General features: G+C 58.0%; 1 protein-coding gene across 3 annotated transcripts; it reads right to left on the bottom strand.

Moving 5' to 3' along the window:
* Nucleotides 1-488: 488 nt before the first annotated feature.
* Nherf2 (NHERF family PDZ scaffold protein 2) lies at nt 489-11,270 on the bottom strand. 3 transcript variants are annotated; one of them, XM_076840389.2, is made up of 7 exons: nt 10,864-11,268; nt 8,240-8,440; nt 2,944-3,123; nt 2,541-2,694; nt 2,423-2,466; nt 1,819-1,881; nt 489-1,599 (listed from the first exon to the last, which is right to left on the bottom strand). In XM_076840389.2, exons 1-7 carry the CDS (start codon nt 11,074-11,076, stop codon nt 1,441-1,443), a joined length of 1,014 nt encoding a protein of 337 aa, XP_076696504.2. In that variant the 5' UTR covers nt 11,077-11,268; the 3' UTR covers nt 489-1,440. The 3 variants fall into 3 exon arrangements, with proteins under 3 accessions (XP_076696504.2, XP_076696505.2, XP_076696506.2); XM_076840390.2 differs by lacking the exon at nt 1,819-1,881 and having other exon boundaries at nt 10,864-11,270; XM_076840391.2 differs by lacking the exons at nt 8,240-8,440; nt 10,864-11,268 and adding an exon at nt 5,458-5,770.
* Between the last annotated feature and the right edge of the window lie 3,981 nt (nt 11,271-15,251).

A 15,251-nucleotide genomic window follows, 5' to 3' on the forward strand; every position in this document is an offset into this window, starting at 1 on the left:
AGGAAGAGGTAAGTGCCAGCTGTAGTCAGCTGCTGGGAAGCCACTGGGGAGGTGGATTGTGGCCTGCACATTCCTTCACCCGTGGGCTGCAGGCCTCTCTACCCAGACTCTGCCTGCTCCTGAAACAGGTGTTCCCTGGGAGCCTCTGCAAGGTCCCCACCACACATACAGAACCACCTGAGCCCAGAGCCCAAGGCTTGACCTGTGTGTACCTGCTGGAGGTGGAGGGATCTGTGCAAGGCAAAGGGGAATCCGTGGAATATCGCAAGCCCAGATGTCCTAATAGGAGGTGAAGGGAATCTGGTCCTTGCCAGGTCGGGGGTGGGGGGGTGCATGGGCCCAGAATGTGCCACAGGAATTAATACAGGTCCTAGAGGTATGGAGGCCCCAAGTGGGAGCAGGAACTCAGAGCAGCAACCTTGGCCTCTTAGTCCCCTAGAATGGGCCTCACTCCACCCTACAACCGAAGACTGAGGAAAGACACGGGATCGAGGCAAGTCCTGTTTATTCTGAGGGCGCACGTGCGCTATGGCTTACAAGGCAAAGAGCGGGGCTGGTCAGTTGGTTCAGGGGTCCAGGGCACCAAGGAAAGGGCAGAGTGGACAGGATGTCCCTGGGAGTGGGCACCAGGTTGGGGCCCAGCCCAGAAGCCCAGGGTCCTTCCTAGGAGCAGCTTTTGCATGCCCATAATTCCCCAGGCCTGGGAGTTGTGGGACAGGAAGAGGGACCTGTCCAGAGGCCACCCTGCCACCCTCCTGGGGGCATGGGGCCTCTATCCTCGGGCCCCTTAGCCCAGGCCCTGCACTCCACACTCCTGGTAGGATGGGACAATGCAGGGATGGCTGGGTGGGGGGCCTGGCCTATTGACTTCCCCCACTCAAGGGAAGGTAGGGTTGAGGCAGAACAGGCAGCGCCCATAGGCATATCCTGCTCCCCAGTCTTTCCCCAAAACCAGCATAAGCACAGCCTGGAACCCCCTGACTCTATCCCCTAGAAGTCCCTGGGCTCCCACGCAGGATGGTGCTGCTGAGGGGATGGGGAGGAAATGTTTTGCAGAGAAAGGTTTGTTTTATTGCAATTATTTAGAGAGTGAGTCCCAAGGGGGGCGGGGGAAGGGGACTCTGGAATTAAGTGGAAACATGTGGAGCTGGAAATCTTTTTGGAAAAAAAGCAAAAACATGAATTCCTTCCAGTCAGCAGGCCCCGGGGCAGGACAGCAAAGGCCCTCAGCCACGAACACTCTGCCCTCTCTCTCTCACTGTCTGTCTTTCCCCCATATTGCTGTAGCAGGACCCAGCACCTGGTGGGGAGTGGGCAGGAAGGGACTCACTGGGGCACAGGTTGGTTTCTGGAGGTGGTGAGACCACCTTCCAGTCCACTGAGGCCTGGGGAGCTCTGGATGGGGCCTGAGGCCCAGGGGCCAAATAGGCAGGAGGGGACTCAGAAGTTGCTGAAGATCTCACGTTTCCTGTTCCAGTCCATTTGCGGTGCCCGCTTGTTGACACGTGTGGCTCGAGCCTTCTCCTTGGCCTCAGCTGCTGTAGGGCTCAGGTGGAGGCCACTCTCTTGGAAGGGGTCCCGCTTCCAGGCACTGCCGTCCTGAGGGTGGGCAGGGTGCCAACAGTAAGCCCTAGACTGTTGCCACAGTTGGGCAGTCTTCCCAGGGAGCTCAAGCCGGAGGCTGCTTGGTAGGGTGGGGAAGCAGGCTCAGCAGGCCTTCCTGAAAGTGGTGGCCCCACTGCCCAAGCCGATATCTCCACAGACACCCACCCACAAGGCCTCTGGCACCCCATTGTGTGAGCGTGGTAACAGAGTTACCTCAGTGTCCTTGTCCGAGCCTGGCAGGTCGCTTCGAGATGAGCATACTGAGCCACCATTGAGCTGGGAAACCAAGGGCAATCATGGCCTCAGGGACCCCACCCAGGGAGCCACACACATGCTTGTGCACACTTTGCACACACACCACAGCTGCATCTGTTCCTCTTTTGGAAACATGCTGTTTCTACCACTGGGCAGAGTGCTGGGTACCCCAGCTATGAACAGGCAGGTAGCCACTATGTGGGAAGGGTAGCTGTGGTGTGGGAATCACCTCCACAAGTGTCACCAGGGGTGAAGCCAGGACCACTTTCCCAGGAAATGGGAACTGAGGGATGACTCAGTAGCTAGGTAGTGCAGGGAGAGGGAACACAGAGGACAGTGGCCCTGGACCACAGGTACCCACCTGCCAGCACTCTTTATGTGACCAGGGCATGGCGCTGACCCAAGAAGGGATCCTCAGTGCGCATTAAAGCTGGAGTGCCTGAGCCAGACTTGGGTCTCACAACCACACCTATTCTAGGGCAGAAATCTCCAGGGGAGGGGGCCTCCATCAGGCCTGGGGCCCCAGAGATACCACTGTGGTTGCCTGGACCCACCCTCTCACCTGGGCAGGGCTGGTCCCGTTGGTGACTGGTGATGGCAGTGGACCTGTGGGGATAGCATGTCAGTGGCTTGTCTGTCCCCACACGGACCACACCCTGCACCCCAGGGCAGAGGCCCACCTTCCACATGCTCCTCAGTGGGTGTGACCCGCAGACGCTTGAAGTGTTCATCCGTCTCAGGGTCCACCACCAGTAGCCGGGCCTCATCCTCCCGTGCCTTGATGCGGGCAACAACCTCAGCATGGCGCAGCCCCTCCACATTCTGCCCGTTCACCTGCCACCATGACAGGGTCAGCATGGCCTGAGGGGCCCTGCCAGCCCCACACCCAGCCAAGTGTGCCATCAAATATTCATCAAAGCCACCACCAGCGGAGCCAGCAAGAGGAGTGCCAGCTCAGGTTCCCAGTGTCTCCCCTACTCCTGCAAGGACTTAGCATCCAGGCAGGGACACACGCACACAGGGACATGCAGACATACAAGGACAAGGGCACTCAGAAACACACTGAAGCCTCAGGCATGGTACCTCAATGAGCCGGTCCTGGGCATGGAGGCCAGAGTGGGCAGCAGGTGAGCCTGGGTCCACAGAGCGAATGTATTGACCAGGCCGGGACTTGTCACTGTGCAGGTTAAACCCATAGCCCTGGGGTCCCTTTCGCAGGTGGCAGAGCCGAGGGCGCAGCTCTCTGGGAGCCCCATTGATATCCTGAGGGCACACAGCGCACAGAATCAGGCTCTGGCCCCAGCCTCTCAGCCCCCATAAATGCCCATTGGGTCCCACCCACTGTCAAGTCCTGAACTCAGCATCATGCCCCCATGGCAAGCCCCACAGCTCAGTGACAACATTCCATGTGCCTCAGTGATTCAGTCTGCCTGTGACTGAACTCTAGCTAAGAGATCTTGGGCGAAATTAAAGCTTCCAAATGTGAAGACTTCTGATGGCAGATCTGCCTTGCTGAGTCCTTGGGAAAATCCATCAGCCTGAGGCAGCCCTGCACACTGACTGGAGTTGGAGGAAGAGGCCTGTGGGATGGGATGTCTGTGCCCGCAGTCCTCGTCTGGCTCCCTCCCTGCCCCCAAGCCTGGAAAGCTGCTTTTTCTTCCCTGACCTCTGAGAGGCTGATTGCGGTGGCTGTGGCTGTGATGCTGTTTGTTTTCACATTCCAGCACAAACTTGAGCTGCCCCCAACTGCCCCCGCCCCCAACAAGAACCCAGGAAGAAGGGACTGGGGCAGGAGGTGAAGTCCAGGGCCTGCCTCCCTGCCAGTGATACAGAAGCACTCAGGATACACCCAGGGAACTCCCGCCACCACCAAAGGGCCTTGCCTCACTTTACCTCTGGCATCCTGCAGTAGGGCTCGGGGCCAGGGGCTATGCAGGCAGGGGCCAATCCAATGATCCCCCACCCAGACCCAGCCAGGGGCCAGGGCAGTGACTGTAGCACTGAATGGCCAGCGACTGCGGGTGCTCAGTTACACATGGCAGGTGGCCGGGGTGAGTGGGCGGGTAGCAGCTCCGGTTTCTGAGGACTTGTTCAGGTGAGAGTGTGGTGGCCAGAGGGTGCTCACCAGGGTCTTTCCCCCACCTTCCACCTCCCAGCATGCTAGGAACCGTGGAACAGACTAGGGCTGGTTGCAAAATGAAGGGAGTGCCCCTCAGATTACAAGGAAGGTCTCTAAGGCTTAGGTACTTGTTCCACTGAAGCCCGGACCACCCCTGACCACTCCAGTTGCCCAGCCTTAGAGCTCATACTGAACCCCAAGTCTGACTGGGAACGTCTGTCTGGGCAGCTTCCCATTGTGGGAGTGTCTGTCTCTGAGTAAGATGCTGTCTTCCCTCTTCTGAACACCCTCCTCCTGCCCAGCCTACACCCACTCAGGATCCCTTCCCTGGCCCCAAAGTCTGGCCAGACCCCTAGTCTGGATCTCCTGCTCACCCTCTGAATCCTCACTGTATGGCCACCACCTGCTCCTCAGTCCCCCATCTGGGCAACATGGACTGAATTCAGGGATGTGAGACCTCTTAATCTCTAGGACCCCACCACCTAGACTCATCCTCTCTCCCAGACACATCCAAAGGTACAGGTATGGAGCTCTGGGTCAGGACCTTGACACTTCCCCACAGAAGTGCCCCTCAGGGACTCTGTCAGAGCACAATCTGGAGCAGCCAATAGGCCAGGGTGCAGAGGAGGACAGAGCAGGCAGAGCATGGAAGTGTGACATGACTTGTGTGTGGAATGGGAACTCAGGATGCAGCCCATCACACCCAATCTCACTCATAAATCCGCTTCATGGACACACAGCCTCCCACACAGACAAATGCAGGGCCCATGGTGTTGGCCCCTGCAGCCTCTTCCCACGGCCTCTGCAGGGTGGGGTCTCTCAAGGCCCCCAAACAGGAAGCAGGATTTGGCCGGGTATCTGGGGCCATGAGGCCACATCCGTGTTCTCAGGGCCATTCTGGCCATCCCCCTGCCTCACTCCAGAACATCAGCCTCACTGTTCAGGCCAAGAGGTTCCTTCTAACATTAACCTAAATTCCTCTCATTAGAAGCAGGTTCAAGAGGCATCAGTCTTGGCACCAGACCCTCAAGTAGAAAGACTGCAATCAGGGGGCCCCAGCTGGCAGCCCACAGGGTGGAGGGGAGTGGCTACAGAGTAAGCAAGTGTGGGGGGCCAAGAGAAGTGGGAGGGGTGCATTGCTAACATTCCTCCCTGCCCTGGCTCTTGCACGCTTCCTGCCGCCTCCCTCCCGCCAGGCCCTCTGGCTCCCACAGGCTCCAAGCCTGATGACCACAGAGCTGGGCAAACTGGGACTTGTCAAACCTTGGTCCCCCCACTAACCCTGTGACCAGACAAAGAGATTGACATGGGGGTACCCTGGGAGCCAGGCTGTGCTCCCCTAGATGATGACTCACCAATCCTGGCAGAGAAAGGCCCCCATTGTTGCTTAAGGTTCAGCCTACTTATACAAGGTCCCCAAGTCCCCTTTCCATCACCTGGGGTCTTCACAGCCCAGCCCTGCCCCTACCCCACCTGACCTGCACAAGCTCCCAGGGTGGGCTCTGTGGAGGGGCTCCTGGGGCCCAGGCGGGTGGTGTGGCATTCCCGGAGCGGGCCATGAGAGGCACAACAGGAGTGGCAGGCAGCCGGCATCTGGCCCGGAGTGGCCTGAGCTCTGCAGCCAGCCCAGGCTGCCACCCCACTTATCTATCTCCTGCTGCGGCCCAGGTTCCCAAGGGATGGGTGGGGACATGGGGGCTGAGTCACTTTGGGGAACGGGGTGGTAACCAAGCCCCCTCCCCTGCCAAGGCTCCAGCCCGGCGCTCCCTCACCCGGCTGTGTTTCCGTCCCAAGAAGGGAAGGAAGGAAGCTGCTGGACAGCCCTGCCCTGCTCCAGGACCCAGGGCTGGGGAGGCAGAGATGTAAGGGAGGAGGACTGAAGGGTGGCCCTTCCCTGCTCCAGGATCCAGGGATGGGGAGGCAGAGATGCAAGGGAGGGGGACAGAAGACAGGCCAGCTCTGCCTCACAGGAGCAGAGACAGCAGCAGGACCCAAGGAGCCCAGAAGCTCTCTTATAGGTACTACATCCTGCACCTTGCAGCCACCTGCAAGACCCAGTTATCCTCACAAGGTCTGCCATCAAAGTCCTCCAAAGAGGGCACTGGGGCATGGCTGGGGATAAGGAGGCAGAGGGCCAGGGTCTGTCACTGCCTCCTTGGCCCTGGCACCACTAGCTGTCCTGTCTGGGGGCTGTCCCTGTCGTCACTGCTAGGATCAGCTGCACTGCAGCTGCAGCCACCCCCGGCCCAATGTGGCCAGAGCTGAGTCACCACTGACTACGCCTGCACAACCCCAAGGGAGGGACAGACCACACCAGTGTTCTCCCCTGCCCTGGCCCAGGACAGAGGACACTGAGTCCCAGAAAGGGTATGAGCAGCCCTTGCCTCACATAGGGAACCAGTATGGGACCCTATACTGCAACAGAGCAGATGCACACACACCTCCCAGGTCTGTCCCTCTGCCACCAACCCCTGCAGGTAAAGTGCCCTCCCAGGCTCCCTGCACGCAACCCAAGTGGGCAGTCTCTAAGCCTGGCTTGCCGAGGTCACATTGAGGCCCCATTCTTCCTTCCAGGGGGTGACCTTTCCATGGGCTCCCCTGACCTCCTGGAGTCTCTTCCCCAGGCTGCCCCATCTACAGAAGGACCTGCCTATTGCACCCCCCTTTGTTTCTCTAAAAATAATTCAGAGGAAGCCCCCTCCTAGGGTTTCCTGCAGCCCCCAGAGCCTGAAATAGCAAAAAGGGGGAAGGTCCCACCCAAGGACAGGGTGCCTCAGCCACCCCACCTCCAGATAAGGCCAGAGGGTGGATTTTTCCACAGGAAGGTGAACTCAGCCATTTGTGTCTAAATCAATGGACAAATGCCTGGGGGGGGGGGGAGCTTCCTCTGGAGGGAGGAGGGAGAAGGTGGCCTGGGAAAGAGGGAGGCTCCAGTCCTCAGCTGGAAAAAACGCAGGCCTAGGACCATGCTGCCCCTGTAGTGCCAGCTAGCCATAGGCAAGGACTCTCCTGAAAGACTTGACCATGGGCAGCCCCAGGACAAGGTCTAGACTTAAGTGCCTCAAGCACTTGCCCTCAAGTCACAGAGAACCAAGAGCATCCCATGGGTCCCCTGCCCAGGCCTTTGCCCAGGCTTTCCACTAGGAAGGTTATCTCCCTACTCCAAGCCAGGCCCCACAGGGTGCAGCTCACGGGCACAGCCAGCTCAAGTGGGAGACATTTGGAAAAGAGAAAAGGCAGATGTCAAGGTCCCCTTCACTACCAGAAACTTCATCCCTGATAACTCCCCCAACCGGGCCAGTGGTTCTTAAAGGGGAACACAGGAAACTCCTAACTTAAATCTCCTAAAAGGATTTGTTTTTTAAAAAGAGTGAGGGAATGAAGGACAATAATATTAGGGCTTCTAAAAGGCCTTTCTCCTGGTGGCTACTAGGGGGGGAGCAGGCCTTCTCCTGTTCTTTCCCAGGTCTCCTGGCCTGGAAGAGGGTTAGGGATGAGGGGAAGGTGCTACCCAGTAAGGGCACAGGGAACAGCATGGGGGCTCCTAGGTGACCTCTTTTATATGGAGGAGGGGAGGAGAGGGTAAACCCTAGAAACTCTCTGTGAGGCCCCACCAGAAATCAGCACCAGAGGTGACAACACTGCTCAGAGCTGAGCAGACTGCCCCAGCCCCAGTCCCATGCCCACCCCAGCCCCATCCAGGCTGGTCCCCAGGTCAATGTGTTCTCACTCCTCCAATTATGGCACAGCCAGAAAGGAGGCCAGCCCCTACAGGCCTTGACAGCACACATGGACTTCTCAGCAGGACAAGGACAAACCCAATACAGGCACAGAGCTGAGCACACAGGAGCCAGGAATATGCCAGCAAATGCTTCCAGAGCCCCTCAGCCACCCGGCCTGGAGGGGAGAGGGCTGATAGCTGAAGCAATAGCCTGAGGGGCTTAGAGGACAGTCACAAGGGGCACAGATGGTGGGCACTGGAGCAGAGGCCTCAAGAGGCAGGAAAAATAGGCTTGTGGAGGTTACCTAATGCAAGGGCTGCGGGCTGGGGCTGAGACTCAGCGGAAGAGCGCTTGCCTAGCATGTGTGAGGGCTGGATTCGATCCTCAACACCACATATAAATAAATAAAATAAAGGGGTTTCTTGTTTGTTTTTGTTTTGTTTTGTTTTGTTTTTAAAAAGCAAGGGCTGTCATTAAGAGGCCAAGATGGTGGCCCTGGGAGAAGCTGGTGTGGCCCTGGGAGCAGAGCCTACCTTACCTTTTGGCCAGCATCAGAGCTGAGGCTGCCTGCTCGTGTCCAGTTGGACTTCAGCTCCCAGGGGTCACAGGCAGGTGGAAGGCCTTGCTGGGCCATCTCCTCAGTGCAGGTCAGCTGCCTCCGGCGGAGCTCTTCATCCGTCTCCTTGTCCACCACCAGCAGCCGTGTCTGCCCTTCCACAGCCTTGATCCTCTGTACCACCTGTACGGTGGGTGGGAATGTGTCAGCGGACAGCACCCTGGGCAGCACATGGACAGTGGCACCACAGGCTGGCCCTGGCTCATAGGCCGTTATGCCAGGGGTGGGTGGCTGGACCAAGAGGCCAGTGGGCTCCACCCCCCACCCCCAGGTTCCAGCAGCCTCCTCCCTCTACTCCCAGGGTTCCTGACATGAGGCCCCAGGCTGAAAGAGCTTGGTGTCCACCCAGGGCCTTGCCCTCAGCCCAGGGTCATCTCCAGGAGGGACGGTGCAGCTAGAGGGGAGAATTAGCAACAAAGACTGCAGCTGAGTTTCAGATTTTCATCTGTGCATATGCATGCGTACGTCTGTTTCAAAGTCTGTCTCTCTATCTGGGTTTGGGGGAGGGAGGTGTCTCCCTTGGTCCCACTGTGGATGTGCCTAGGCCTGTTTCTGTCTCTTTGTGAATTGTGGAATGAAGCCCTGCCTCTAGGGCTCCCTCCCCCTCCAGACCATGACCATGGACCCATTCCTGCAGGTCCTGTGGAGAAGTGCAGACTTGGGTTTCTGGCTCAGGCACCCACACACATCCTGGCAAGCAGAACTCAGCCCCAGCAGATGAGAGGGACAGGGGTAGGTGCACCTGTGGGACAGGTGTTGTTTTACAGCTGTGCGTGTAGGTGGGTGCCTGTGAATTATGGTGAACCCACAGGTAGCCATGGAGCATGCAGGGTGTCAGTGTGCACCCTTGGGGAAAAGGGGAACACCCACTGACACAGGGGGAGGGAGGAAAACAACCCTACCCCCCTTCACCATCTGGGGGCAAACAGATGATGCCCCCCACTGCTCACTGAGCAAATGTTGACACATAGGAAGGTGTGATCCAGGCCTATCTTCACCAGGCCCCCCAATGTCCTTTCTCTCTCCCCATGATCCAGAGAGAGGCAGGAGGACCGGCAATCTTCTGCTTCCTAACATTCAACCTGGATGAGTCACCCACATCCCTGAACATCAGTCTCCTCATCTGTAAAACAAGGGTTGCAAGCCAGGTGTGGTGGCAAGTGCCTGTAATCCTAGCAATTTGGAAGGCTGAGGCAGGAGGATCTCAAGGTCAAAGCCAGCCTCAGCAACTTAGGGAGACTCTGTCTCAAAATAAAAAAATAATAATAAAGGGAGGCTGGGGATGTGGCTCAGTGATTAAGCACCCCTGAGTTCAATCCCTGGTACCAAAAAAAAAAAAAAAAAAAAAAAATGCGGGTTGCAGCTAACCCTTCTGTCCTTCTGAGGCAGTAGGGAGGGTTCAACATGGTTCTGTGTGTATGAAGTTTTTAGAGACTAGCACCCCAGACACTTCAGATGAGCAGGTACTTGGGGCCACAGTGTCAGTGAGTGCTAAACAGAAGCAGGGTGCCAGCTCTGCCAGCCCCTCTTCTGCTGTCTGGACCAAACTCCTAGTCCTCACATCCACCCTTCTTTGGCAAATAGCCATATCCACTTCATGCTCTGAGTGGAAGGCAGGATGCCAGGTAGATGGATAAACAGGGCCCCTGGGAAGACAGGAGTTAAGCTCTTGTCCCAGCCTGTTATCTCCAAAACCCAGGACTGGCCACATACACAGGCCCCGTGAGGGACACAGAGGACCCCAAACAAAACGAGTAGAGGGAGGTTGCACTCCAGCCAGGGTCTGAGGTGGGAGATAAAGAGACACTAGGGCCAGAACCTTCAGAGGAGAGCCTGCCTGCCTAGCCTTCCTCCAGCTGCAGGAGGCAGGGGCTGCAGCAGTGACCCCTACTGGAGACAAAACATCCTCCAGGGAGCCAAGGAATGTGCTGTCACCAGGGCCTAGATCTTTGGGCCCAGACGCAGCTGGCCAGGATGCACTCTGGCACACGGTCTGTGGACACTGCTGGGGACACACATCCAGACATGCAGACATGTGCGTGCATGCACACACACCTGGCATTCAGGCATGTTCACCCAGCACTGTCACACACAGGTATACCCCCTCCCTCCCCAGTGTACACTCACAGACACGTTCCATACATATGCATGACCCTAGAGACCTGCTCGAACGCGCGCGTACACACACACACACACACACACACACGCACACTCTCACAGGAAAGTACTCGCGCCCAGTCACCCCAAGGTGCCTGAGCCCCCAACACATAGCACTTGAAGCTAAAACCAGCGGAAGGAGCAAAGGAATGAGAGCAAAGAGCCCGAGCAGACGCAGTGCGGCCCCTCCCTGCCAGGATGCCCCTCCACCGCGGTGCAGGACTGAGCTTCCCAGCCAGAGGCCCGCCAGGCCACGTCCCCGATCCCCACAGGAACCCAGGGAACCCGTAGCAGGCGGCGCGGAGCCGAGGGTCGGTGGCTGGTACCCCGGCCGGCATGGCAGGGACGCGCCCCCCAGGAGGGGTCAGGGGCGGGGCGCGGGCACCCACCTGGTGGTGCGTCTCGCCCTCCACGTTGACGCCGTTGACCTCGACCAGGCGGTCCCCAGCGCGCAGCGCAGCCGCCTCCGCGGGGGAGCCCGGCTCCACGCGCCGGATGAACTGCCCGCGGCGGCCCTTCTCGCCGTGCAGGTGGAAGCCGTAGCCGTGCTCGCCGCGCACCAGGCGGCACAAGCGGGGCCGCAGCGGCTCCGGCGCGGCCATGGCGCCCGCTGCCCCCCGGCCCGCCCCGGCTGGCCACAGTGCTCACCGCCAGCCGCCTGCAGCCGGCAGGCAGGCGGGCTTGGGCGCTGAGGCGCGGGCGGGGGCGCTGGGGACCCGAGGCAGCCTCAGCGGCTCCCGCTTTGCTCTGGTCACCTCGAGCTCCGGCTCCGGCTCCGTCTCCGGCTCCCGCTCCAGCCTGGGCCCGGCCCGGCTCCGGCTGCGGCGCCGCCCCCGCGCCCGCCCCTTCCCCGCCCCCGCCACCCGCTGCCGGCTGCCCCCGCCCTGGTCCAAGACTCGCTGGCTAGGTCCCTGCCTCTGTGTCCTGTCGGACCGGGCCCCAGGCACTCCTGGAATCACTCGGACCCCTCCTTTCTGGTCCCCAGTAGAGCACCCTCCCCAACTCCAGCACCTTCGCCTTCTCTTCCAGGGACCTTTATTGGACACCTGTGTGCAGCCGCACTGAGGCAGCCTCCTGCAATGGGAAGCAGCTTAGAGAAAGAGTCACCAGGCTATGGGATCCCAGGAAGGGACCAGAGAGCACGGGCTATCTCCCTCTCTCTCCTCCCCACCCCACAGGACCTCCAGTGCCTGCTCCCTCTCTGCTCCCTGAGTCTAGAGCCCATCTGGGTCCTTCCTTCTACCAGGATTGCCTTTGCCCAGCAGAGTCCCAGGATAGTGGCCCCCCGAAATGTTGAGCTCTCTGCACTGCTGTAGGTTAAACACTCCCACCCCCCTGACACGTTCCCTGCCTGGGGGGACATTAGTTTGTTTGGCTGAGACAGAGGGTCTTTGCTGCCTTCCTGCTGACCTGGCATGAACTGCACTGAGGACTTTGGCCTCTGATCTCAGGGGCTCTGGTCAGCTGCCCACATTAAGCAAATGCAGGCAGGTCTCCTCTCCCCTGCCCCAGCCCTCCACCTTCCCTGGACAGGAAAGTAATAAGCTGTGGAAGACACTCATATGCTTCCTTATGATTCTCAGAGTGCAGTTTACCTGAAAAACCCTAGGGGACCCAGGCCACTTTACAGACCAGAAAACTGAGGTCTGATGAAGGAAGAGATCCACACAAGGGTCCCCAGCTCCACTTGGGCCTGTGACTGTGAGACACACTTCACCAAGGAGCATCTTCTCTGGCAGAAGAAAATAGCTGAGTCCCAGGCTCACTCATAGTCAGACCCTCCTCAGCCCACAGCCCCTCACATACCTGGTTCTCAGAAGTCAGGCTCAGCCAGCCCAGACAATTCCCCATGTGGCCAGGAGAAGCAGGCTTAGCTTAGTCCTTGCCTCTCCCTCTTCTTTCTCCAGGGCCCTTGGCTGGTATCCCCAGCCCCCACCTAAGCATAGGGCCTGCCTCTGAGCAGCTTCTGGGTTGTGGCCCCTTGGGTGCCCACACCCCAGCAACTACCCCTAAAAGCCACTTAGGCTGAGGCTGCAGAGAGGCTCTCTACCCTCACCCTCCTCTGCAATTCCTGGCTGACACTGCCATGGGCTCCAGCCTGGCCAGCCACCTTCATCTATCTGCCTGTGCAGAGGTTGCCTGCCTAGCCTCTGACTGGCTTTCCTGGACCCATATGGTGCTGCTGCTCTTGGAGACCATGAGGATGAGTATGGGCAGTGTGTCCACCATATACCCCCCACACCACACCTGTCAGGATGGTGCCAGGTCTGGTTAGCTATAGCTTGGCAGCCCTTAGCTTTGTGGCCACACTAGAGTGAAAGGAAGCAGCAGATAGAAAACCACCAGGCCACAGGGTTGGAAAGGTCAGGAGAGGCCCTGGGTCTCTCAGAGACCTTTTCCATCCTCAGTAGGGCTGACTCCATATCAATCTTGGCCTTCGCTGACCTAACTGGCCTTCTGCAGCCCAGGACTCAGCTGAATCCTCTAGCCTGTGACCGAAGATGGGGAACAGGGGCACAAAAAAACAAGAATGAATCACAGGACACTGCAATCAGAGTTCCCAAAACAATAAGGGAGCTGACAAGCAACAAGGAAAGTCACAATAACAAGGAAACATCTTAGGCAACAAAGGGCATGGGTAACAAAGGAAGCAGGTGCCCCGCAAATCAGGGACAGAATAAAGAAAGGCAGCCAGAGAAGACCTGAGTTGACCATATCTCAGGGATAACAGGAATAAGTGAGATACACAGAGAGTGGACATCCTGGAACAGCAAAGATAGGGAAGGATGACCCATGGTGAATCCTCCTAGGCCTCCTCTCCAGGCAAAACTCAAGCCAGCAGGGCACTGTAATGGAGGTGAGAGGCAAGAGAGAGGAGAGATGGAAAGGCACAGTTAAGGCCTGCAGGTGGGAATGGGAAAGGGTCTGGAGTTTCAGAAGATGTGATAGGGAGGTGGGGGGTGAAGCCTAGGATTGAACCATAGGGAGGAACTTTATTTTGCTAGTTCTTCAAGGAGTGGGGTGATCTGTCTCCTAGCCGCAAATAGGATGGAGGTCAAGACACAAGCTGAGCACAGTGGTCCACACTTCCCAGCATCTTGGGAGACTGAAACAGGAGGATATCAAGTTCAATGCCAGCCTGGGCACCTTAACAAGATCCTGTCTCAAAAAAATTAAAAATGAGCCAGGTGCGGTGGCACACGCCTGTAATCCATGCGGGTCAGGAGGCTGAGGCAGGAGGATTATTAGTTCAAAGCCAGGCAGGATATGCTCTGAGGCAAAAAAAAGAGGGTTAAAATAACAGGGTGGCAGCCCCTCCCTAATCCTGGAAGCTGGGTGGCTCCTTGGCCCTCCCAGGGAATGTTGTGCTCTCCGCACTCAGCAACTCAGTGAGACCCTATCTCTAAATAAAATACAAAATAGAGCTGGGGATGTGGCTCAGTGGTCTAGTGCCCCTGAGTTCAATCCCCATAACAAAAAAGTAAAAAAGAAAAAAAAAATTAAAAGGGGTGGGAGCTGAGGATGTAGTTCAGTGGTAAAGTGTCCCTGGGTTCAATTGAAAACACACACACACAGGGATGGTTAGGGGCCTGGGAGATCCCTGGCTCCACCCTACCTGTTACCCAGGAGGGTCCCCATGGCAGAGAGCAAGCTGGTATGTCCCACCTCTCAGCCCTTCTCTGTCAGTGAGGATTATCTTCTGGGGTGGGGATTATCCCTGCACACCTTCTGGGGCAAGGGAACCTCCTCTGAACATAGAAACCGCTTCCCTCCTGTAAACCCTCCTCCTCCCACATGCTGGAGATGGAGGCTGGACGTGGGCAGGGGTTCCAGGGAATGGCGGTGGGCAGAGGCCTGGTGACCCTGTTTGGGTGGTGAGCCATTAGTCTGACGTTGGATAATGGCCCAGAGGTTCCGGAGCGGGCGCTGCTCCCTAATGGGCACTAATGGTCCCGCAAACATCACCGGGCCTCCTCTCTCAGACTACACCACGCCTCTATTTGGGTCCCAAAAGTGCTGCAGGCGGGACCAGCTCAACGGAAGGAAGGAGAAAAACAGACATCCAGACGCGAGAGGGCGAGAGGAGGCCAGACTAAGCAAGGACCGAAGAGGGAGGAGGGACTGAAAGGGAGGGCAGGAAACTCACTGCCACAGAGGCGAGGCCGTCCTCCACCGCCCACCAGGGCCCCGCCCCTCCGGGCTCTACCCCTAGCTTTGGGTGGGAGGCTGTGGTCCGCTACGGCAACGGCGCAGCGCCACCTGGTGGAAATATGTGGGATTGCATCGTCCGGGAGGCTACCCTGGGTCATCTTTCTACAGGGTCGGGATCAGCCCTGGGGCTGGCTACTTCAGGGTCCTTAGTGTGCATGCCATGGGGAGTGATAGGCAGAGAAGCCTGGCCTCTGTCAGCCCCTACACCTTGCACCTGTACCCACCTATCTGACTCAGGGTACCTCTAGACAACTTCACCAACTGTCCCAGAACTGTGACCAAATATTTATGGACCACTCTGCACTAGACATTGGCAAGTATTGGGTAAATATTGCTGAGGCCCAGGGAAACCGGAATTTGTGTACCTTAGCCTGAGAAAGGGAGGCCCAGATTGGAGCAGCCCCTGAAAAGTATTTAGCCCCAGCAGGGGCCCTGGAGTCTTCCTTCAGGGCAGGAGCTCTGGGCTATTCTGCAGTCTACCCAGGGTTCCTGCAGGCTGGAGCAGGAAGGAGGGAAGCAGAGGGACCAATGAACCTGGGTACAGGGCCAACATGAATACTGTCCC

The sequence above is a fragment of the Callospermophilus lateralis genome, chromosome 19 (assembly GCF_048772815.1).
Source record: "Callospermophilus lateralis isolate mCalLat2 chromosome 19, mCalLat2.hap1, whole genome shotgun sequence".
Lineage (NCBI taxonomy): Eukaryota > Metazoa > Chordata > Mammalia > Rodentia > Sciuridae > Callospermophilus > Callospermophilus lateralis.

What these genes read in the sequence shown, in the direction of transcription:
- Nherf2 (XM_076840389.2), bottom strand. Translation starts at nt 11,076, where the DNA reads ATGGCCGCGCCGGAGCCGCTGCGGCCCCGCTTGTGCCGCCTGGTGCGC. An exon ending in CCCAGGACCGGCTCATTGAG is followed by an intron (nt 2,695 to 2,943) that starts GTACCATGCCTG and finishes TCATGGTGGCAG; the next exon opens with GTGAACGGGCAGAATGTGGA. An exon ending in CACTGAGGAGCATGTGGAAG is followed by an intron (nt 2,467 to 2,540) that starts GTGGGCCTCTGC and finishes CTATCCCCACAG; the next exon opens with GTCCACTGCCATCACCAGTC.